Raw genomic sequence first — 24,129 nt, 5'->3', positions numbered from 1 at the left:
CCTCAAGTTAAGATAAGGAGCCACAGGTAAAAATGGCAGTGTTGTTCTTCCTTCCCTCTGGGGCTGGGTACTCTCCTGAATGCTGTTATGTGGCTGGCTGGCTGCCTTTACACAGCCTTGAGAGAGAGGAGCTTGAGTTTATCCTTATCACTCCTTTTTATTTCTGAGGAAGTTGAGGCCAGAGGTCAAGTGACTGTAAGTCAGTGATGAGAGCGGCTGGACCCACCTCCCTTCTGGCAGAGGTCTCTCAATAAGCTCTCCTTCAGGCGGGGCTGAGGCAGCCAAGATCGCGCTTCAAGAGTCCTTTTAAAAATAAAGTTCTTCTTTTAGGTTGGCACCCAACCCTTTAATCGAGCCATGCTTTTTAATGTGGGTTTTCAAGAAGCAATGAAGGACTTGGACTGGGACTGTCTTGTTTTTCACGATGTGGATCATATACCAGAAAACGATCGTAACTATTATGGATGTGGACAGATGCCAAGGCACTTTGCAACTAAACTGGATAAGTATATGTATCTGTGAGTATCATTTCCTCCTAATTAAAGAGGTTAAATCTAAAACAGTGGTTGAGAGATGCAAAGATGGCAAAATCCAGTTAGCTCCGACCCGAATGTCCGTCAGCTGCAGAAAGGATAGATGAAATGTGGTACATCCATGCGCACAAGGGAATGCTATTTGGCAGTAAAAGGGAAGGCCGCACTGATATATGGGAGGACATGGATGACCCTAGAAAACATTACGCTCCGTGAAAGAAGCTAGACTGAGTACTGTATGGCTCCGTTTTTTGGTTTGTTGTTTTTGCCGCACCTGCCACATGCTGAAGTTCCAGCCAGGGATTGAGATGCCCATGCCACAGCAGTGACCCGAGCTGCTGCAGTGACAATGCCAGATATATGATTCCATTTATGTGAAATGACCAGAATAGGCAGATGAATAGAGACAGAAAAGAGAACAGTGGTTGCATAGGGTTGAGAAGAATGGGGGAAATGAGGAGTCACTGCTAATGGGGGGCCCAAGGCTTCTTTGGGGGAGGGTGATAAAATTAGTTAAACTTAATTATCAGAGTTTCCTGGTAGCCCAGTTAAGGATTCACCGTTGTCACTGCTGTGGCTTGGGTTTGATCCTTGGCCTTATGTATGCTGTCGGTCTGGCCAAAACATAAATGAATAAAAATGAAATGAATTGTGGCCATGGTTGCACAACTTAATGAATATACTAAGAACCATTGGATCATACACTTTAAAAAGGTGAATTATATGGTTTGTCAGTTCTGTCTCAATACAGCTATTATGTAAAATTAATTAGAAAAACGTTCAATTAGCTAGCTTCTCAGGTTGATGCATCTCAGCCCCAGAAAACAATTTCCAGTGCCCCAGGACTGTAGCACAGAGGGTTTTGTTTTACTTAAGACTTAGTTCTTCAGTGAAATGGCCTGTTCTGGGAGGGAAAAGAAATCACTCTTTAAGACACAAATGATTGATGCCATACATCTCTTTTTTAGGCTTCCTTATAATGAGTTCTTTGGCGGAGTGAGCGGCTTAACAGTGGAACAGTTTCGGAAAATCAATGGCTTTCCTAATGCCTTCTGGGGTTGGGGTGGAGAAGATGACGACCTGTGGAACAGGTACCCCCTTCTGCTGTCTTCCAGAGATGCTATCTTAGATTCTCCAGACCAGCACCGTCTAATAAATGCTCTTAGACTCTCCAGACCAGCACCGTCTAATAAATGCTCTTAGACTCTCCAGACCAGTACCGTCTAATAGCAATTATGGTGTATTAAGCCATGTATGTAATTTTCAGTGTTTTTTGCCACATTTTAAAAGGTTAGAAAGGAAAAAGGTGCAATTCATTATTATATTAATAAACAGTTTTAACAGTTGTATTTGTCACAGTATATCCAAAATAATGCCATTTCAACATGTGTTTGTTAGAGATATTTTACATTCATTTTTTTCTTACTAAATCCTTGAAATCTGGTGTGTATTTTACACTCACAGCACATGTCACTCAAGCCTCCCCAAACCAGAGGTCAGATGTTAGTTGTGTGTACACAGATTTATCCCTGCCATCAGATGAGGCTTGTATGACACAAGTTTGTGTGAACAATCCTTTGTGTCGGTGGCTTAAAGTAGTAGTTTTACAGAGTAGGTAAACAAGTAACAAATAACCAAAAGGATTTCTACTCTGTATCTACTTTTTAGCTCAGCTTTTTTTTTAGGAAAAGATGGGTTGGGGTTGTTACCACAAAGTAGTATTTGCTGGTAAAAACCCAGATGATACAAAAATGCATAAACAAAGAGCATAAATCTTAATCCCCCTTCTTATCCTGTTTCCTTCCCAGGGCGCAGCCATTTGAACAAGCTGTTTCTTTCTATATAGTCTATCTGTTCATCCATAACAACTCAGACACATCCCTTCTCCCCTTCCAACCGTATTAATGTAGACAGACCCACTTCATTATTTTATATATATACATTTTTTTCTTTTTTTTTCAGGGCTGCACCCGTGGCATATGGAAGTTCCCAGGCCAGGGGTTGAATTGGAACTGCAGCTGCCGGCCTTCGCCACAGCCACAGCCATAGCCACACCAGATCCTTAACCCACTGAGGCTAGGGATTGAACCCACATTCTCATAATTCTTAATGGGATTCATTTCTGCTGCACCACAACGGGAATTCCTCCACCCCACCCCACCCCACCCCACCCCCGCCCCATTTCATTATTTTTAACAATTGCATGGTATTCCTTTGTGCAGATAACAATTTATTTTAATCCTCTCCTACTGGTGAACATTGTTGTTTAATTTTGAACATCTTTTGTTCCCCTGTGGAAATATTTCTTTAAATTTCCAGTTGCAGAACTGCAGAGTCAAGAAGTAAATGCACTTTTGGAGTTCCTGTCGTGGCTTAGAGGTTAACGAACCCGACTAGGATCCATGAGGATGTGGGTTTGATCCCTGGCCTCCCTCAGTGGGTTAAGATCCAGTGTAGCCGTGAGCTGTGCTGTAGGTCACAAACGTGGCTCTGACCTGGCGTTGCTGTGGCTGTGGTGTAGGCCAGCAGCTGTAGCTCTGATTTGACCCCTAACCCGGGAACCTCCATATGCTGTGGGTATGGCCCTAAAAAGCAAATAAAATGAAATAAAATCAGAAGTAAATGCACTTTAAATTTTGACAATTATTGCTAAATTTTCCTCTGGAAAAGATTTCAAAAAGATTCTGACCAGCAATGCTTTGGTACGCAGGTTTTCTTACACCACTGCCAGCACTGGATATAAACAACCTTCTAAATTTTTGCCATGTTTCAGCTCTTTAGTAGCCACGTGTGGCTTGTGGCTACTATTGGGCAAAGTCGCTTCAGACAATTTTCTTTCTCAGTCTGAGAGGTAAAAAATGGCATGCCATCCTTTTAATTTGGCTTTCTTAGGAACCTAGTGAGGATGAACAGCTTTTCCATACATTTAACTGGTTTGACTGGTTTTTAAATCCAGTTGAGCTCTCCCAGGACATCTGTCCTAATTCTCATTTTACTCTCTCTCCAGCTCAGCAGGGGACCTCTCAGTGCAGGAGGTTGTGGCTGGTTTTCCCCAGCACCCCGCACAGGTCCAAGCACACAGTAGTGGGCATTCCACATATGCATATTTATCAAGTGAGAGTGAGAATGTATCTTCACACACTCGGCCCTCTGTATCCACAGTTTCCAAATTTGAGGAAACCACAGGTCAAAAATATTCATTAAAAAAAAAAAATTCCAGGAGTTCCTGTCGTGGCTCAGCGGAAAATGAATCTGACTAGCATCCTGAGGACACAGGTTCAATCCCTGGCCTCGCTCAGTGGGTTAAGGAACCAGTGCTTCCGTGAGCCATGGTGTAGGTTGCAGACGCAGCTCAGATCTGACATTGCTGTGGCTATTGGCGTAGGCCAGCAGTTTGACTCTTAACCTGGAAACCTCCATATGCTGAGGGTGCAACCCTAAAAAAAAGACGAAAATATATTCCAGGAGTTCCCGTCGTGGTGCAGTGGAAATGAATCTGACTAGGAACCATGAGGTTGCGGGTTTGATCCCTGGCCTTGCTCAGTGGGTTGAGGATCTGGTGTTGCCGTGAGCTGTGGTGTAGGTTGCAGGTGTGGCTCGGATCTGGTGTTGCTGTGGCTGCAGTGTAGGCCAGCCGCAATAGCTCCGATTCAACCCCTAGCCAGGGAACCTCCATATGCCGCAGGTGCGGCCCTCAAAAAAGACAAAAGCCAAAAAAAAAAAAAACAGAAAGTTCTGAAAAGCCAAATTTGAATTTGCCACATGCTGGCATGTGTTTACATAGCATTGTATTCAGTATTATAAGTAAGCTAGAGATGATTTAAGATGTACTGGAGAATGTGCAGGGACCACGTGGGACTTGAACAGCCACAGATTCTGGTATCTACGGAGCGGATGCTGGGACCAGTAACTCCCAGCTGGAGACTGAGGGTTGACTGTATATCAAAATGAGAGTATAATTTGGAGTCAAGGAGGATGTTGAAATAATATTCCTTCACAGATTTAAAATGTGAAAATGACCATGAATTTCACATAGATGTCCACAGTCTACCTCCATGTATTGAGTATTTCTTGGAGCTCTGTCAAGTTTCCAGCTTGGGACGGCTTATCTTTATCATATTAAGAATCCAGGAGTTCCTTGGTGGCTTAGCCGATTCAGGATCTGGCATTGTCACTACTATGTAGGCTCTGTTGTGGTGCAGGTTCAGTCTCTGGCCTGGGGACTTCCACATACTGTGGGTGCACCCCCCCAAAAAGAATAAATATCCTGAACACCTGCTCTAAATTCCGCCTCCCTCCTGTTGACTTTTCATAAATGGTGACATTTTACGTCTAGATTGGAGGACATCACGTAAATAACTTTCTCTCCATGGTGATGAGGGGAGGTGGGCGGAGACTAAGTTCTCCCTCAATGGGGAGAACACTTGGGGATTGACTTTGCTGACTTGCTCTGTAGTAGGTTGTGGAGGGAGAGGTGGTACCCACGGGGGAGAACATGTTTTTGATGGGACCCAACAAGCTGGCCCAGAGGGAGCACATGTGCACCTGTCTGCTGGACACACACATAGTTGTCATCGCCACTGAGACCCTCAAGAATTTCGAATTTCTTTTCTTTTTCAAAACTTTATTGTATCGTAGACTTTTCTAAAACTGTGAACTTATATAGAGGGGAAATGATTTGAGTGTTTAGATGCAGAAGAAGTTCTGTTGTTCACCTTGGGGTTTCTCAGCCTTGGGATAGGTTGGGTCACATGTAGGACTTGATCATTTTACCCAAAAGTGCATCCTCTTTGTCCCCAGAGTACAGAATGCAGGCTATTCTGTGAGTCGGCCAGAAGGTGACACCGGGAAGTACAAGTCCATTCCTTATCACCATCGAGGAGAAGTCCAGTTTCTTGGAAGGTTGGTGGAGTCTGTTTATTCCTCATGCAAATATCCTGTATACTTTGCATTTCCAGGTGTCCCCAAGCATTACAGCCCCTTGGCTTACTCCCGATCCCACTCCAAGCTCGTGTTCAGACAGCTCTTTCAGAGTTCCTACATATATTTTAAGTGTAGATAGGTGTTTGGGGGCAAAATCAGACTATAGGTGGACATTTGGATATTAAGATCCTTTAAGGAAATCCCTCAGGCTACGTCTTAAGCTTTGTGGTCTCCTCTGCGGCTGTCAGGGAGGTGGAGAAAAATCCACTCAGGTTAAGGTCTCTGTGTAACTCACACTCACTTGACAAGGAGTTGGCACCCTCTCTGCAAGCTCTGATGCTGGAAGGGTGCCCCTGAGCTTCTGTTGGTGTGGTCGCAGCTGCTCTGTTGCCCTCTATACCTTCAATACAGAAATTCCAGATTGGACAGAATGGGGCACATGGACTGTGCACCTCTGCGTTGTCAAGAATGGCTCTTTCTGTCTTTCGTTAGCTGCAAGGAGGACTGTGCTCTAGACAGCCGTGGTTGCGTGAACTCTCTTTTTCATGAGAGGAGGAGGGCACCGGATACAGACAACTTTTTCTCATCTGATGTGTTTCATAGCTTACCTCCCGCTTCCGCGCTTTGTGGTCTTGGCCAAGCCAGTTACCATGATGAGGCTTGGTTTCCTCATCTGTTAGGGGGCAAGAGCATTCAATGAAACGCTGTGGTAAGTAGGGCACCTGGCATGAAGTAGGAGGCATTTCTGGTTATAATAATGACATTCATTAGCCTGGAGGAGCTGAATGGCCAGTCGCCCGCCTCGTGGCACAGAAGCACCATGGTGGGTTGTGCCCCCTCCTGTGGTCTGCTCTGCTCCATGTCCCCATCGTGAGGAGCTTGGGCCCGTGCTCAGAGCCCCCCTCTGTTCTCTGCTTCACAGGTATGCCCTGCTGAGGAAGTCCAAAGAACGGCAAGGGCTGGACGGCCTCAACAACTTGAACTACTTTGCGAACATCACATACGACGCCTTGTATAAGAACATTACTGTCAACTTGACACCCGAGCTGGCTCAGGTGACCGAGTACTGAGACGACGAGAGAATATGTGTTTGCTTCACCCGCCACCACCAAGAAAGCAGCCTGACGACATGTCTCGGGGCTCCACAGAGGAAGAGAACAGAAATCCAGCATCCAATGAAGGATCACAGGGTTCAAGGGAAAAATGTGAACACAGAGCACACGCACAAAACGCCTTCACCGTTTGGACCCGACCCCCCGGGTGGAGAGGGTCAGCCCGGGAACTGACTTTCTCTTTTCACCAGACAGACGTCTGTCCTGCTGCTCTTCTCCCCCTACCCCCGCCATCGCCTGCCCCGACGAACCGTCTCAGCCACAGTCTTCAGAACCAGAACTGTGATCCGCCACCGTCCCGCTGCCGGCCTCTTCCTGCGAATGGCCTTTGGAGCTTCTTGGCCCTCAGAGCAAAGAGGCAGACCCACCACTGGGCAGCTGTTTTAGGAAGAGCAAGTGAAACTCCACACGCCATTCTCCTACATCTCTGGTGTTCTCTTTGGTTTCATTTTTTACAAAAAAAAAAAAAAAAAAAAAAATTGACCTGCTTTGGGTGGGGATTGGGGGTGGAGGGGAGGGATCTGGGAAGATAAATAGACATATAACAATCACTTCTTGAAGAAGTATAACTGTAAATAAGCCATGTAAAATGCCTTTTTAAAATTTAATTTTCTAGCTGGCTCGAATTCAAACCGAGGATTTACACATTAGATCCCGTGTTTGTTTGGCAGATGCAGGAACTCAGCTAAAATGGAATAACATCATCTCCCAAAATTGCTGTCACTTTGGAAGGGAGTGGATATAGGGCATGTCACAAAAAAACAACAAAACAGTCCGGTCTTTATCACCGGTATCTCCCGCCCCCTCCCATCCCCCATCCAAAAGTCCTGCTCTTCACTTTGGCTCCGGATTCTCCCTCCCATGCCGAGCAGGCACACTCTAGCCCCAGTCGTTTGCTGAGCAGGGGGCCGCGTGCTAGAACACTGCTCTCCTGCTCCAAGCAAACCCTTCAGGTGGGCCCGCTCTACACGCACCCCAGAGCTCTGGATTGTGTGTCTTGTCCTTTGATCATCATGAAGGGAGAGTGTGGTTGTTGGCTTTTCCTACTTCTATCTCTCCCTCGCTCGCTCGCTCTTGGGGAACATGGCCACAATTTCTGAAATCTGTGCCTAAACTACCAGCTAGCTTCAGTGATTCCTCTGAACATTTCTCTTACCGGTTTCTGGAAAGATTCTTTGTGAACGTTATTAACTAGAACATAGAATAACAAGCAACCAGATTATGAAGAATTCATCCGGGGAGCAGGTGACACTTGTGGGCTGTAGATCAGCCAGGATCCCGTTTTGGTCAAATCAAAGCTTTGGAATTAGACTAAGCCGCCGGACGGACACAAGAAAGAGCCCAGGTGCTCTGTTCACACCCCCATGTGCTTTTTGAAGTCAGATTCTAAATTGCATTGAATGCGTGCCTCTCTTTTCCCCTGAGCCAAACCCCTCGCCTCAGAGTCCCCTTTGACCTCTGCAAAATTCTGGAAAATATCAGTTCTTACCCCCTCTCCTTTTCCATAAAACATATTTATATATCATTATGAGGAGTACTTTCTGAAGAGTACTTCATATTTTTTTTAATTGCCTTGTTTGCCTTCAACTTCCTTAATTTTCATGGTTTACATGGATGCGTGTGTAGGGGCGACATTTGTGTATATACACATGGGTTAGGGTTTTTTCTGTTGCCTGTGTTGGTTCCATGGACATATGATCCCCACAAGCTGTGGGAGTGATAGGCCAGGCCTTGTGTTCTGTTGTGTATTTTTTTCTTTTGAAGAGTAAAGTGCTATTTAGAAAATAAATTGCATTGTGAAGCTCTTACCGGCTCATATGAGAGAGCAGGTATCCTGCCCTTGAACACGCTGGTAAGTTGTATCATAATGTTTTCAGAGTTTTGAGCATTTCCTGCTTTAAAAGACCTTCACGAGGGAACATGACACAGAGAAGTTCTTCTGGCTTTCCTTTGGCACAGGGTGCATAGAGCAATAAAGATTTCTTTCCCCCCTTCCTCCAGACACCTCTCGGCCTCTGTGCTGGCACTGCCACTTCTCTCTCCGAGGGCTGTGAGCTGCCTTGAGTTTGATGAGATTACGATGCCCTCTGGAAGGGTTTGCCAGGTCAGACTGATCCTTGGTCAAGGATGGCGCGTGTACCCTCGGCAGCGTTGTGAAAAGTGATTCCATTGGAAGCCTGTCGTTAACATATTTGCCACCAAGAACAAAATGTTGGCCAAAGGCTAACACGCGATTTCAAAAAGAAAATGCTGATCTGAGGACAAAAGGAAAAGTCTCCTTCCACTGTTCCAAGTAGCGTCATCTTGCCATCATGTGGGAAGTTGTTCGATCGTGTGAAATCTCTCACTGTGCACTGTGAGTCGTGTATCCACAGAGCTGAGGAGTATCACGTGGGGAAACGTAAAAGTTAAAAACAACAGCCAGGCCCGTGTGCTGTTAGTAGTGTGAAATTCTCATGTTTTTTTTAAAAAAAAAAAAAACCAATAAGAACCAAATGTGACCTTGTCCTTTTGGCAGCTGAAATTCTTTAAGGCTACCGATGGATGACCCCTTAAATCAGTCTCTCTTGATTTTCTGTGCCAGGAAGAGTTTTCCTTGCACACCGTGTTTGGTTTTTTGTTTGGGGCGGGCGGGGGGTGGGGTTGGCTGCAAAACTATTCCTTTTGACATTACAGGGACTTGTGAGAGCTCCTCTACACAGACATGAATAGCCAAGCAAGAGCCACACGTACTGATTGTATCCACTCACCATCGACGATGGCATTGAACGTAGCTAGCTTATTTCCATCACTACAGTTTTTTGAGCTTGCTGTTATGTTTTAAGAGGTGCCAGGGGTACATTTTTGCACTGAAATCTAAAGATGTTTTAAAAAACACTTTTCACAAGAAATAGTCCTTTGTCATTACATTATTTACTCATGTGTTTGTACATTTTTGTATGTTAATTTATGAATGATTTTTTCAGTAAAAAATACATATTCAAGAACCAAACATTGGTGGTCATCTGTGTTTGTCTGGGGCAGTTTGGCATCTTAGAGCCTTGGCAGGGCTGACCTCGGGGTGGACCCGAGAGAAATACTGCCAGCCCGAGCCCTGCAGTCAGACCAGTCGAGTGGAAAACGCTGCTGATGTCGCCGCAGCAGCGAACCCCCCCCTCACTACCCGTCATCCACCCACGCTTGGGTCTTCATTCCAGAACTGGCCCAGGTGATGCCCATCAAGTCCAATAAGACACCTGGGCAAGGGGTGGGGCGGGGGGTCGATGGAATTTGCCTCTAGAAGGTGCTCTGGGGCCAGTAGGGGGTTTTCCGTCTGCCTGACTCTACTTGGAGGTTGTAATCATAGCTCCTTTTTGTTTAATGTTGACCACTCGCTAATACGTGTGATGGTCTCTGTCCAGGTGCGAGGGATATAGTGATTAGCAGCAATAAAGGGTCAGTGGCCTCAGAGCTCACTGTCCTGTTGGCCTGCATGCCAGGTGGAGGGTCTGATGTAAATTACAAGCACAATGAGGTCTGTAAAGGAGATTACTGCAGACTACGGGTGCCTGGCAGGGAGGGCGTCCCTGAGGTGTGGTGGGTGAGCTGAGGGGAGACGGACAGGGTGCCCCCTGGAGCTGCAGCGAAGGAGAGCCGGTAAGGCGGGAGCAGAGGGGGCAAAGGGTGCAGTGGGCAGTTAGGCTGGGGAGATGGACAGGGCAGACCGGGCCGTGCAGGGCCCTGTGAGCCAAGGTAGAGTTTGGGTTTTATCTTCAAGGCCGTGGATTCAAGAGTTTCCAGTAGGCAGGGCCTTGCGTGATACAAGTAGAGAGTCATTCAAATAGATGTCTCTGGCTACAGGGAGAATGAGGTTGTAGAGAGACAAGGGAGAGGTAGGGGCCAGGTAGGTGAATGCAGTTACCGGGAGGCAGGTGTGCAGTCCAGAGAGAGGGGATGGAGAGAGGCTGGAGGAATGCCGGGCCTGCACACGGATTGCTGCTGGGAAGGGAATCCACGAAGCCTCTGGCTTCCCCGTTTGTGTGGGTACCAAGGCCATTTTTACCAGGGCACTAGAATCAGTCCAGGACCCTGGGGAGGATCGTGAGATCTGATGTGTATGTTGAGTTCAGGGGGTTTTGAGACAACCAAGCAGAAATGGCAAACAGGCTATTGTTCGTGTTCCAGTTTGGGACTCGAAGAAGCGGTCGGGACCACAGATGGATGTGTGAGTCTCTGGGGTAGCAGATAAGGGAAGGTCTCAGAGAGGATGAGATTGCTCAGGTCCAGAGTAGAAAAGCACACAGAGAGGGAGAAGGCAAGCTGGCCTTGACCCGAGCCTCTGGGATGTCTATTTAGCAACAGTTGGGAAGAGGAGGGTGTGTGAGCGGGGCAGGCAGGAAGGGTGGTGGGAGGAAAAGGAGAGTGGATAGGACAGGGAGGTCCAGGGAAGGCTGTTCAAGGGAGGGGCCAACAGCACTGAATGCAGCAGGGATGTGGTGCAAGATGAGGTATGGAGATTAAGGATGAGCATCGGGGCAGACGCTGGTTGAGGCAACACCCATTGCTGGAATGGGGTGCAGGGGAAGCCATGCTGGCGAGGACGGAGATGGGAGGGAACGGAGCAGCATCGAGGGCAAGTGTTTCTTGAATCTCATGTGAAGGGGTAGACGAAGAAGGCTGAAGCTGGAGGGGGTGTGTGAGGCTCAGGGCATCTTTTTCGTGTGTGTTTTTTGGTTTTTGTTTTTTGTCTTTTTGCTATTTCTTTGGGCTGCTCCCACAGCATATGGAGGTTCCCAGGCTAGGGGTTGAATCGGAGCTGTAGCCCCCGGCCTAAGCCAGAGCCACAGCAACGCAGGATCCAAGCCGCGTCTGCAACCTACACTACAGCTCACGGCAACGCCGGATCCTTAACCCCTTGAGCAAGGGCAGGGACTGAACCCGCAACCTTATGGTTCCTAGTCGGATTCGTTAACCACTGCGCCACGACGGGAACTCCTTTTTCGTGTGTTTTTAAGGGCCGCATCAGCAGCATATGGAAGTTCTCCGGCTAAGGGTCGAATCAGACTACAGCTGCCTGCCTACACCACAGCCACAGCAACACCAGATCCTTCACCCACTGATCGAGGCCAGGGATGGAACCTACATCCTCCTGGGTAGTGGTCAGGTTCATTTCCACAACAGGAACTCTGCAGGGTACGTTCTGATTTTGGTTTTCCAACATGAGACACCTGAGTGTGTTTTTGAACCCTAGAGAGATGTCCGCCAGAGAGAGAGAGATAGCTGAATATCCCTGAGACAATGACTAATTCAGCAGGAGTCCCCCTGAACTGGTAGCAGAGGGTGAGGCCAGAGCAAAAACCAAAACCAGGAGAAGTTAGGAGCCCTTCATAGGCCACCCTAAATTGCAAACACCCTGTGAAGCCCCAGGTTGCTGTCACAAGAATCAGGGGTCCCTTCCAGTGAGTCACCAGAATCAGCATTTGGCAGAACTGATTTCTGGTTCTACCACTTCCTCCCCGCTCAAATGTTCTTTTAATTTGGGGGAAGTCCAGTCATAAATATAGTAGTTCCCACTTACTGAGGGCTGCTTCTGTGCCCGGGGGCTGCGCTAATTGAGCACGAAATTAGCCCTCAAGGTAGACTGCTCCTTTTTCTAGATGGAGCTTTCTCAATCTCTCCTCTTGACATTCTGAGCCCAATAATTCTTTGTACGGGGTGGAGCTGGGAGGGCTGCTGCCCTCTCTGCAATGGAGGATATTTCACTGCATCCTTGGCCTTTACCCTTAGATGCCGGTAGCACAGAACACCCACCTCCCAGTTGTGACAACCAAAAATGTCACCAGACATTGCCACGTGTCCCCGGGGAGAGCGAAATCCCCCAGTTAGCAACTGCTGCACGGAAGCCACTGAAGCCACCCCTTGCCTGTGGTCACAGAACTAGCTGATGGAGCCAGCCAGGATCTGAGCACCAGGTCATTTTCACCCCAAGGTAAATGCTCTGAACCCCTAGGTTACTTACGCAACTCTTCCTCCTCCTCGTTCTTTTTCTTCTTCCGCAAATGTGCTTTCAACAGATTTGGTTCACAAACATAGCTCACAAATATTTTTGTTATAAAATTAATGCGTGATCACAAGCTCACTAAAAAAAAATGTTTTAAATCTTTCTCCCTTTAGCGTTAGCCATTCAGCTGGTGTCTGTATCTGTACCTATATATCTACATGGATGTACAGGGAGATAAAGACACGTACACTTTTTTTCTTTTTTTCAGGGCTGTACCGTCGACATATGGAGGTTTCCAGGCTAGGGGTCAAATCTGAGCTGTAGCCGCCAGCCTCCACTACATTCACAGCAACGCCAGATCTGAGCCACGTCTGCAACCTACACCACGGCTCACGGCAACGCCGTATCCTTAACCCACTGAGCGAGGCCAGGGATCAAACCCGAGTCCTCAAGGATCCTAGTCAGGTTCGTTAACCACTGAGCCACAACGGAAACTCTGACATGTATACTTTTGAAGAACTGTAAATAACTGAGTCACTTTTCTGTACAGCAGAAACTGACATAGCATTGTAAGTCAACTATACTTTTATTAAATTTTTTAATTAAAAAAGAAACAAATTATAATTACTTTTGTTTTTTAATCTCAACTGTATCTCAGATATCTCATCTCCATGAACGAAGAGCTTTCTCGAATAAAGTTCAAATATCCCCCTCCCAGAAGCACTGCCTGGGCTCCCAGTCTACGTGCTCCACCCCTTAATGCCTTTCTTTTGCGTCACAAGATTTTTTACTCTGAGTCCTACTCTCTGTTTATTCGTTCTTTGTTCATTGGCTGTCAGCCCCACTCGAATGCAGTCCCCATGAAGGTAGAGGCTGTCTTGTTCTTTGCTCTATCCCCGGTGCCAAGAACCAGTCTGGACACATAGTAGGTCCTCAATGAATATTTGTTGAATGAATGAATGAATGAATGAACCTGTATTATTCCTTTGAATGGCTGCTTGTAGTAAGCCATTGTATGGATGGATATAATTTATTTAGCTATTCCACTTATTTTCTTTTTTTTTTTTTTTTTGGTCTTTTTGCCTGTTCTAGGGCTGCTCTCGCGGCATATGGAGATTCCCAGGCTAGGGGTCCAGTCAGAGCTGTAGCCTCCGGCCTACGCCAGAGCCACAGCAATGTGGGATCTGAGCCGCATCTGCAAACTACACCACAGCTCGTGGCAACGCCAGATCGTTAACCCACTGAGCAAGGGCAGGGATGGAACCTGCAACTCATGGTTCCCAGTCGGATTCGTTAACCACTGTGCCACGATGGGAACTCCACAGCTATTCCACTTCTGTTGGACATGGACACTGTTTCTAGGTTTCCACTGTCACATTCTATGCACCACAGTGAACACCACTGCACATGAATTTGTGTGCACATGTGTAAGTAGGTCAGCTTGAGAGAATCCACAAGAGTGAAATTGCTGGGACAAAGGATTTACACATTTTAAAAGTTGATGGAACACACTCAATTGTCCTACAAAAAGGCAGCATGAATGAACACTCCTACCATTAACAAAAGACCATGCCCTTTATTTCTTTCATCCCCTGGAATTGATTTTGTCATTTTTCTGAATGGACTGCCAATTGTCCCAACAGTATTTATTGTAATATATAATTTCCTCACTTTTTTGAAATACCATGTCTCCTACACTAAATTCTGTAGCAAGATTCTTGCATTCTACTGAGCTATTTGTCTCCTTCTGCTTTATATGATTTATATTTGTCCCTAGAGTATGTTTTTGTAAGACAAGTGTCTCTCACCTTTCATACCCTCCTCCAACTTTTAAATGTAAGCATTCCTAGAAGTGAAGAATACATACAGAAAAGTCCATGAATCGTAAGTGAATAGCTCTTTGAAAGGTCAAAGTGAACATCAACTTATAACCTCATCATTGTTATTAAATTTTCTTTTTAAAATTTATTTTTATTTTTTCTTGTCTTTTGGGGGCTGCACCTGCGGCATATGGAAGTTCCCAGGCTAGAGATCGCACTGGAGCTGTAGCTGCCAGCCTATGCCACAGCCATAGCAGCTCGGGATCTGAGCTGCGTCTACAATTTACACCACAGCTTGTGGCAATGCGGGATCCCCGACCCACTGAGTGAGCCCAGGGATCAAACTCACATCCTCATGGATACTAGTTGGATTTGTTTCTGCTGCACCACAGTGGGAACGCCCAAATTTTCTTTTTAAAAAATAATTTAGTTTTTCATGTTCATTGCAGCAATGTTCACAATAGCCAAGACATGGAAACAACCCAAATGTGCATTGACAGATGATTGGATTAGGAAGATGTGGTATATATACACAATGGAATACTGTTCAGCCATAAAAAAGAACAAAATAATGCCATTTGCAGCAACATGGATGGAAATAGAGACTCTCAATACTGAGTAAAGTAAGTCAGAAAGACAAATACCATATGATATCACTTGTATCTGGAATCTAATATACGGCACAAATGAACTTTTCCACAGAAAAGAAAATCATGAACTTGGAGAATAGACTTGTGTCTGCCAAGTGGAGGGGGGAGCGGGATGGATTGGGAGCTTAGGGTTAATAGATGCAGACTATTGCCTTTGGAATGGATTAGCTTGAGATCCTGCTGTGTAGCACAGGAACTACGTCTAGTCACTTAAACTGGAGCATGATAATGTGAGAAAAAAGAATGTATGCATATATGTGTAACTGGGTCACCATGCTGTACAGTAGAAAATTGACAGCTCTCTGTAAAGCAGCTATAATGGAAAAAAAAATCATTATATTAAAAAAAAAGGCTTTTGTTTTTAAAAAAAAAATACTAATAATTTAGTTTTTTGGCTATGCTCATGGAACTTCTCAGGCCAGGGACTGAATCCACACCACAGCAGTGACAATGCCGGATCCTCGACCCACTGAGCCACCAAGGAATTCTCTATTATTAAATTTTCTTGGCTATTTTCATGTATTTTCTTAAACCAGTGAAATTTAGATTCATTTTGTCAAGTTCTATTAAAATTGATATAGGCTTATGATCGACATGATGCTGAATTATTAATTTGGGAAGATTTAATATCTTTACAATATTAAGTCTAATCTCCGGAATGGCCAAATACGTTTTTCTCAGAGAAAACTTGAACCATTCTCTCCACCCAGGACCAACTCATGATCCTGCAACTTCATTTTTATTAGTCAGTGGGGTTACAACCAAAAATATCCTAACAAAAAGAAAAATGTTTAGAGGATAGGCAAACAAATCTCACGGCATTTTTCTATTTTCCGGTATTTGTATTTCATTCCATTGTAATTATTCTTTTGACAGAAACGTCCGCGATCTTGTCACCAGCTAGGAATCTTGGCTCCAAGTTACTTCTGTGGGTGAGTTGGACTAAGAATTAGGCTTTAATAGCAAGAGTACCTTGGATTTATACACGGCGCTTTATAGTGACGTCACCGTGGTGGTGAAGGAGGCGCCTCCATTGGCTGACCACCTAGTACGTGCCAGGCATTGCGCCAAGCAACTCCCTTCCTCTTTGCACTTACTCTTCACAATGATCTCGGGTGGAAAGTACTGTCACCTGCCTTCTCCAAAAGGGAAAGCAGGAGTTCCCGTCGTGGCGCAGTGGTTAACGAATCCGACTAGGAACCATGAGGTTGCGGGTTCGGTCCCTGCCCTTGCTCAGTGGGTTAAGGATCCGGCGTTGCCGTGAGCTGTGGTGTAGGTTGCAGACGCGGCTCGGATCCCACGTTGCTGTGGCTCTGGCGTAGGCCGGTGGCTACAGCTCCGATTCAACCCCTAGCCTGGGAACCTCCATATGCCACGGGAGCGGCCCAAGAAATAGCAACAACAATAACAACAACAACAAAAGACAAAAAAAAAAAAAAAAGGGAAAGCAGGATCCGAGAAATGAATGTGACTTCACTAAGGGCTGGTGTGTTTCTGGCTCTTTCGACCTTCATCTTATCTCATCTGGTTCTTTCCTTGTCAAATCGAGATGGTTTATTTGTTCTTCCATTCGGCAAGTATTTGAGCCCATACGCAGTACCTTAGGTCCTACTGTGATCCAATCCTGGACTGGGAATTGAACAGGGAGCAAAATAAGACTTCTTATTCTCCAATCCAGTTGAGAAGACAAAAACAAACCAACCCCATTTCGTAGTGCGTATCAGTCTGTCACGTTAGGGCGTGACAGGGTGCCCCTAAGATTTCAGTTCTAAACTGTTTTGCCTCCAATAAGTGTTGATGAGGATGTGGAGAAATTGCAACTTTTGTGCATGGTTGGTGGAAATGTAAAATGGTGCATATGCTGCGGAAAACAGTCTTTCTTTAAAAAATTAAAAATAGGAGTTCCCCTTGTGGTTCAAAGTGTTAAGAACCTGACCAGTCTCTGGGAGGTTATGGCTTTGATCCCTGGCCTTGCCGAGTGGGTTAAGGATCCAGTGTCACTGCAAGTTGTGGTTAAGGTCGCAGATATGGCTTGGATCTTGCTGTGGCTGTGGTGTAGGCTGGAAGCTGCAGCTCCGATTTGACCCCTAGCCTGAACTTCCATATGCTGTGGGTGTGGCCCTAAAAAAAAAATTAAAGCGTGACCACATGATCCAGCAATTCCACTCCTGGGTATATATCCAAAAGAACGGAAAGTCTCAGAGAGATATTTTACACTTATGTTCATGGCAGCATTATTCACAGAAGCCAAAATAGGGCTGCAGCCCAAGTGTCCATCAGCAGAGGAATGGATTAGTAAAATGTGGTAGGGATAACGGAATATTATTCAGCCTTAAAAAGAAAAGAATGTAGTTCACATTTTGGCTCAGCAGGTTAAGAACACAACTGGTATCCATGAAGATGCAGGTTCAATCCCTGGCCTCACTCAGTGGGTTAAGGATCTGATGTTGCCATGAGCTGTGGTGTAAGTCACAGAGGCGGCTCGGATCTGGTGTTGCTGTGGCTATGGTGTAGGCTGGCAGCAGCAGCTCTAATTCAGTCCCTAGCCTAGGAACTTTCATATGCCTCAGGTGTGCCCCCCACTCAAAAAAAGGAGTTCCCATCGTGACACAGCGGAAACGTATCCAACTGGGAACCATGAGGTTGCGGATTCGATCCCTGGCCTCGCTCAGTGGGTTAAGGATCCGGCATTGCTCTGAGCTGTGGTGTAGGTTGCAGACATGGCTTGGATCCCATGTTGCTGTGGTTGTGGAGTAGGCCGGCAGCTGTAGCTCCGATTAGACCCCTAGCCTGGGAACCTCTGTACGCTGTAGGTGCGGCCCTGAAAACAAAGGAAATTTGAGTTCTCTTTTTGTGCAGCAGGTTAAGGATCTGGCATTGTCACTGCAGTGGCTCAGGTTGATGCCGTGGTGCAGATTCAGTCCCTGACCTGGTAACTTCTACCTGCTGTAGGTCAGGGGAAAAAAAAAAAGAACCTTGAGGATATTATGGTAAGTGAAGTAAGCTATTCACAAAAAGACAAATACTGCCTGATTCCATTACATGAGGTTCCTAGAATAGTCAAATCCATAAAGACAGGAGGTAGAGTGGTGGTTGCCAGGGACTGGGGGGGCAGGGGAAGTGAAGGGTTATTGTTCCATCACAATCGAATTTCATTTCTGCAAGATGAAAAGTTCTGGAGACGGGTCCCACAACAGTGAATGTATTTCACAATACTGAACTGTCCATGCGAAATGGTCAAGAGGGTAACTTTAATGTATGTATATTTTACAATTTAAACATTTTTAAAATTACTATAAAATCCTTCTTCTCCATAACCCCATCCATACCATCCGTTTTCTTTTCTTTTTTGTCTTCATGAGGTTTTTAAAATTAACAAGCTTTCCAGATGGTTTTGGCTTTTAAGTCAGAAAAAAAAGATACATTTTTTTCCTATGAAATGTTTTCACTAAAAAAAAAATAATAATAATAACCCCATCCAAGAGGAGTGGCCATTATCCCCACTTTAAGTCTTGGTAGCCCCTAACATAGTAGGTCTTTATTACATATTTGTGGAATCAATTTGTAAATTAAAAAAAAAAGTTTTGCCTCCGTTCTGTTTGTGATCATTTGTGGAGGCAGAATGAGAGCTACGAAAACATCATGTACCCGCCGTCACCATTGCACGCAGTCTGCAGGTAGCTCTCTGCAGCCGTGGGCCAGGATCAAAACGTGTACAATTCTATATTGTAATCGGCACCTCCTTCCTGTGGTGTGTCCTTTCTTCATTGTCAGCCTTGCTTTTCCGTGTTTCTGTGTAACCTGTCACTCTTTGTTGTCACTTCCTTTTCCTTTGTGTCCGCAGAGCCTGGCAGCTCTGTCTGTTCTTGTTGGGCGGTTGGACTTCCTTCTACGGCTTTGCTATTATGTGATACAAGCTGATAAACCGGCCAGTACATGTCGTTGCCTCTATTTTTTCCTGGACTCTTTTCTTGCTCTGTGATCCTCCTTCACCATCCATGGTTCTGTTAATTTTTAGCCTAACTCAAGGGTTGGCAAACTCTGGCCAGCCTGCTGCCGGTTTTTGTAAATAAAGTTTTATTGGCAAAGAGCCATGCCCATTGGTTCACATCTTGTCTCCGGCAGCTTCCAGTTAAAGTGGCAGAAGTGAGGGGTTGACTTGTGACTGGGACTATGTATGAACCCCAAAGTCTAAACTGCTTGCGGTCTAGCTTTGCAGGAAAATTTGTGCCAGCATCTTGGCCAACGAATTCAGCTTAAAAGGTTAAATTTTGTATGTGAGTCTGGCACTGCTTAGGTAAGGTAGCAAGTCAAGAATTGGAGTGCATTTAAAGCTGACGTTGTTTGGGGACATTAGTTTCGGGGTGTGTTCCCTGGCTCTGCCCTCTGCTGGGAGCACTCCTTCGACCTCGGGTGTCTTCCCTGAACACCCAGGTTGCAGCAGCCGACCGTCCCAGTTCTGTGTGACTTTTCTTTACACCTCATCACCAGATGACTCAGTCCCCTTGTTCATTTGTGTGTTCACTGGTTTATTAGCTATCTTACCCTCTACCTGGTAAATTCTTGAGGGCTCTCCTGGCCATTCAGGGCAGGGCGTGATAGCAGGTGTTAAAATATTTGTTTTGTATTTTATATTTTTATGAGAGAGAGAGGAAAGGTTGCCTACCCAGCTACCGTCTTCTTAGCTTCTCAATGCGTCCTTACAAAACATGAACCACTGCTAAGGAAATGGAGTCCCGGAGAAGCAAAGAGCCTGCCCCTGGGAGTTCTGGTTGTAGAAGTGGGAGCCCTCACCCTAACATCTTTCCTGGTCCCTCTTCTTTCTAAAACTAAGAGCAGGAGATTTAGGGGTTCCCGCTGTGGTGCAGCGGGACCAGCAGCGTCTTGGGAGTGCTGGGACGCAGGTTCCATCCCTGGTCCTGCACAGCCGGTTAGGGATGCAGTGTTGCCGCAGCTGCCGCTTAGGTCTTAAATCTGACCCCCGGCCCAGGAGCTCCACATGCTTTGGGGCGGCCAAAAAAGAAAAATAAAGCAGCAGATTTGCTTCTCACTCTCCCCATTCCTCCCCATCCGCCTCCCCACAGAACAGGGACCGCTTTTCCCTTTGGCTCCTACAACCCGGCCACCCGGCACTGTCCTGGAGATCCCTTGGCCAGTGCCGGCCGGTGCTGCGTGCAGCAGCAGCAGGGAGCTGAGTGGGGCAGGGCTAGGTGGCCAAGAGGGCGAGAAGGGTGCTGAGCTGTGCTGTCCTGAGCTGGCTCCTATCCTCCCAGGGACGTTTTCAGCCAGAACAGGGAGCAGAATTCACTTCACAAGCGGCAAAAATGAACAGTTTGCCCTGGAAGCTAATTCGCAGGTGATGGGAAGTCTGAATCCTTCCTCAGCCACATGATTGTTAAAGGAACAGCTCCTGCCACCCTACCGTGGGGTCATGGGGCCTGGTTTGAAGGGAGCGTTGGCATCTGTCAAACACTGGAAGCTTCACGTCAGGCCTGGGGTGTTGTCACAGTGGTCAGTAGTAGCATCAAGGGGGGACACCAAGGACTGTGGGAGGTGCCTTTGTCTCTTCTCTCTGTAATTTCAATGCCCCCAGTGCCACTCCAGGTAAACACACAACATAAGACAGCGAGCCACATGGCTTCATATAGCCGTGTCTCTGCCGTCACAGCTTTGCTCCTGTCCCACCTGCAAACCAAGAGCTTTAAAAGGGCCTGAGAGGTGTGCAAAGACCAGAAGAAGGACAACACGGCTGGAAATCCCGGCAGCCTTTGCTGCCAGGGCTGCAGGTCTTGCTGGCTGTGGTCAAAATCACGTGGGATCGTGTTTTCACTCACCGGACCCTGCTCTGCTCTTACAGTTGGAGGCTCCGAGGGTCATCATTCAACTCATCCCTTCCCGAGAGACACCACCTACAGACTGCTGCCAAGTGTCGGATTTTCCTATCACCACAAAAGCCCCACCTCTGAGCACTTTTGAAACCCTGACCAGGAGCAGTGGCCTGAAACAGTGAAACTACTTTCAGTCTAAATTTGGAGAGTGGAGCTTTCTGAGTCTGAGCCTTTTCACTTGCTGGCTTCTCAAACTCACTCTTTAATTCTTTTATTTACTCATCAAACCTCTGTTACTGTCACTGCTTTGGTTGTGGGTTCGATCCCTGGCTGGGGAACTTCTGCCTACCTTGGGTGCAGCCAGAAAAAAAAAAAAAAAAAAAAGAAGAAAAAGAGGAAGTTATGAAAAGAACAAGGGAAAGAGAGTTCCAGGAAGAAGAAAGAGGAAGTGCAAAGGCCCTGAGGCAGGAGAGAATTGGCTTGGAGAAAGTAGAGGGAGGCCTTTGCAGCTGGAGGGGAGAGAGGGGGAAAAGACAGGGCCTTGCAGGCCATGGTGAGAACTTTGGTGCTCAGGGACAGGCAGCCAGGAGCTCCTAGACATTCCCATCAGGCAAGCGACATGTTTGGTTTCATGTTTCTCAACGTTCCCTCTGGCTGCTCTGGGGAGCAATGTGGTGGCAGAGAAACCAGCAAGGAAACTATAGGCTTGGCGTGATGGTGATGGCTCGAGGGACCTCTTTTTTAACACAAGAGGTCCTGGGAGAGGGAGTCACTGAGGCTGCCCAGAAGAGGCAGTTGTTAGAACAGCCCTGAGGAAGCAGGAAGGGACGCCACCCTGTCCCCTGGCCACCGTCATTGCTGCATCTGTTCTCTCTGCATCTTGTTCAGCCAAGTGGATGATTCAGGACCCATTGTGGTGATGAGGGATCCAGAGGGATCCTGGGTGATGCTGACATTGGCGTCTAAGGCCGTGGGAGGGTCACAAGGAGCGAAGACTGGAATTTGTGAACTGACTTTTGACGCTGTGACTTGAACCCACGGGCCGGGACTCAAACCCAGCCTAAAGCCAGGCTGGGACTCGAACCCACGGGCCGGGACTCAAACCCAGCCTAAAGCCAGACTGGGACTCGAACCCACGGGCCGGGACTCAAACCCAGCCTAAAGCCAGACTGGGACTCGAAGCCACAGTTTTTTTAATTAAAATCACTCACCCGGTGTCTGGACGTACTGAAGTTCAGGTTCTTCGTGTCTCAGCACAGAAGGAATTCAGTGAGAGACAAAGTGCTCGGCAAGAAATAGATCTATTGGAGTTCCTGTCAAAAATAGATTTATTGGAGTTCCTGTTGTGGCTCAGTGGGAACAATCTGACTAGTATCTCTGGGGACACAGGTTGGATCCCTGGCCTGGCTCAGGGTTTAAGCATCGGCGCTGCCCTGAGCTAGGGTGTAGGTCGCAGACACGGCTCGGATCCCGAGTTGCTGTGCCTGTGGTGTGGGCCAGCGACTGCAGTTCCGATTTGACCCTTAGCCTGGGAACCTCCATATGCCATGATGCAGCCCTAAGAAAAGAGAGAGAAAACGATTTATTAAGATAGGATGCTTGTGAGAGCTACAATCAGGCAGGCAAAGAAGCTCTGCCTTGAGGATTAGCTGGGCTACGGTTTTATAATCCAGGAAAAGTGGGGAGGGCCAAAGGACCGTCTCCTTCCCGATTCTTTGAGCAGACTTCGGGCTCATGTCATTAGCTCCTCCTTGGCATCGTGTCCAGTAAGAGAGGGTTTGACCCATGAGGTCAAGCGAGGACTGTCACGGCGCTTATTCAAGTCAGCAGCACATGTGCTAAAACACGTTGAATCCGCTCAGGTTTCTGGGTAACGAGGGCCTCCTACTCTGGAGGGTCATCTTTCCCTGAAATTCCTGTCCTTGGTCCTAAGGATCATTGTCTTGCTGAACTTGAATGCAGGCCTCCTTTTAGCTTTAATGACCCCAGGCCTGTCTCATGCTTTTATTGATGGTTTTATAATTAAGCGAGCCTGCTTCATTCCGATGGCTTTCTTGAGTGATGACTGGCTTGTAGGGTCTCCCCAAGTGCCCTAGGGGGCTTCTCCAACTACCTGTGTGACCCTCCTACTCCTTCTCTGTCAGTTGGGGGTGGGGAGGGGGGAGGACTAAGTGTTCGGGGAAATTCAGGATGTCTTTTTAGGATGTTTCAAGCAGACAATTAGATATTCGAGTCCAGAGCCTGGGTGAGAGCAGGATGCTGATGGGAGCATGAGATTCATGCACATGTCTTTTGAAGGCAGGAGAATGGGTGCAGTCACCCCGGGGAGTGCCAGTGGCCAGGGTCCAAAGACAGAGCTTGGAGGACATTGCTGAGAAATGACCACGAGCCTGGAGGCCACAGCAGGACTTGGCAACAGGAGTGTGACCTTGGGAGCCATCTGGTGGCACAAAGGGGACACAGATGGGGACGGGGTGTGGAAATAGACCCAGGAGTATGGACTCTCACCAGAAACTTGATGTGTGTGGGGACAGAGGGATAGGACGCTTGTGGGAAGATGATGGACTCAAGGGAAGGCGTTTTGTGTTTTTTAACACAAGGGGTCCTGGGAGAGGGAGACACCAAGGCTGCACAGAAGAGGCAATTGTTAGAACAGCCCTGAAGAAGCAGGAGGAGGCGCCACCCTGTCCCCTGGCCACCATCACCGCTGCACCTGCTCTCTCCCCGTGTGACTTTGGGCAGGTCGCAGGCATGTTCTGGGCACCGATCTCTGTCACCTGGGCCCCAGATGACTTGTATGTTGCGCTGGGCCTGGCCTGGGGCCGGGGATGGGCCCTAGGGACAGAGCAGCCTCCAGCAGGGAGGAAGTCTGATGGTCAACAACCACAGATTGTGGCTGTCCCCAGAGAGGCCACCAGGCTCCACTAGGCCCACCTCACTGCACTGACCAACCCTGCCTGCACCAGGGTCCACAGCCAGGCCTAGGCGGCCTCTAGAGGCTTGGCCCAGAGTGCTGTGCTTTGCAGGGACAAAAATGAAAGCTTTAGAGTCTGAGGGGCTACCAGGTGCAGGCAGAGGGGCTCCAGAATGAGAGGGGCCTGGATCTGATCCTAGCTCTGCCCCTTCCTGGCTCAGGGATGTGGGGCAAGACTTTTGCCTCTTTGGGTCTTTGTTTACTTATCTGCAAAATGGGTATCATCATCATTGCTTGTTATGAGGATTAAGCGACATGAGAAGTGTACAGTCGTTTATATCTCCTCCCTTCCTCCTCCCCTCCCTCCTT

General features: G+C 47.2%; 1 protein-coding gene and 1 long non-coding RNA gene across 4 annotated transcripts in view; both read left to right on the top strand.

Moving 5' to 3' along the window:
- B4GALT5 (beta-1,4-galactosyltransferase 5) overlaps positions 1 to 9,560 on the top strand; it is a 77,207-nt gene extending 67,647 nt beyond the window's left edge. The window contains exons 6-9 of one of the 2 annotated variants that reach the window (NM_001444660.1): positions 331 to 518; positions 1,502 to 1,624; positions 5,334 to 5,435; positions 6,379 to 9,560. In NM_001444660.1, coding sequence (NP_001431589.1) covers positions 331 to 518; positions 1,502 to 1,624; positions 5,334 to 5,435; positions 6,379 to 6,526 — 561 coding nt within the window. In that variant the 3' untranslated portion in view covers positions 6,527 to 9,560. Of the gene's footprint in view, positions 1 to 330; positions 519 to 1,501; positions 1,625 to 2,852; positions 3,015 to 5,333; positions 5,436 to 6,378 lie in introns of those variants that run through there. The other variant, XM_085002800.1, reaches the window with a different exon arrangement.
- A 238-nt stretch (positions 9,561 to 9,798) lies between these two features.
- Positions 9,799 to 24,129, top strand: part of LOC146395360 (uncharacterized) — a 39,898-nt gene continuing 25,567 nt past the window's right edge. Inside the window, exons 1-5 of one of the 2 annotated variants that reach the window (XR_014832726.1) lie at positions 10,095 to 10,204; positions 12,335 to 12,536; positions 14,818 to 14,991; positions 15,895 to 15,950; positions 17,878 to 18,664. This is a non-coding gene — a long non-coding RNA (uncharacterized LOC146395360). Of the gene's footprint in view, positions 10,205 to 12,334; positions 12,537 to 14,817; positions 14,992 to 15,894; positions 15,951 to 17,877; positions 18,665 to 24,129 lie in introns of those variants that run through there. The other variant, XR_014832725.1, reaches the window with a different exon arrangement.

Source organism: Sus scrofa, chromosome 17 (assembly GCF_054392235.1).
Source record: "Sus scrofa isolate SSC_HxYL_T2T_F1_AM1 chromosome 17, Sscrofa_HxYL_maternal_Yorkshire_Landrace_v2.0, whole genome shotgun sequence".
NCBI lineage: Eukaryota > Metazoa > Chordata > Mammalia > Artiodactyla > Suidae > Sus > Sus scrofa.
This window is presented reverse-complemented; position numbering and strand designations above follow the sequence as displayed.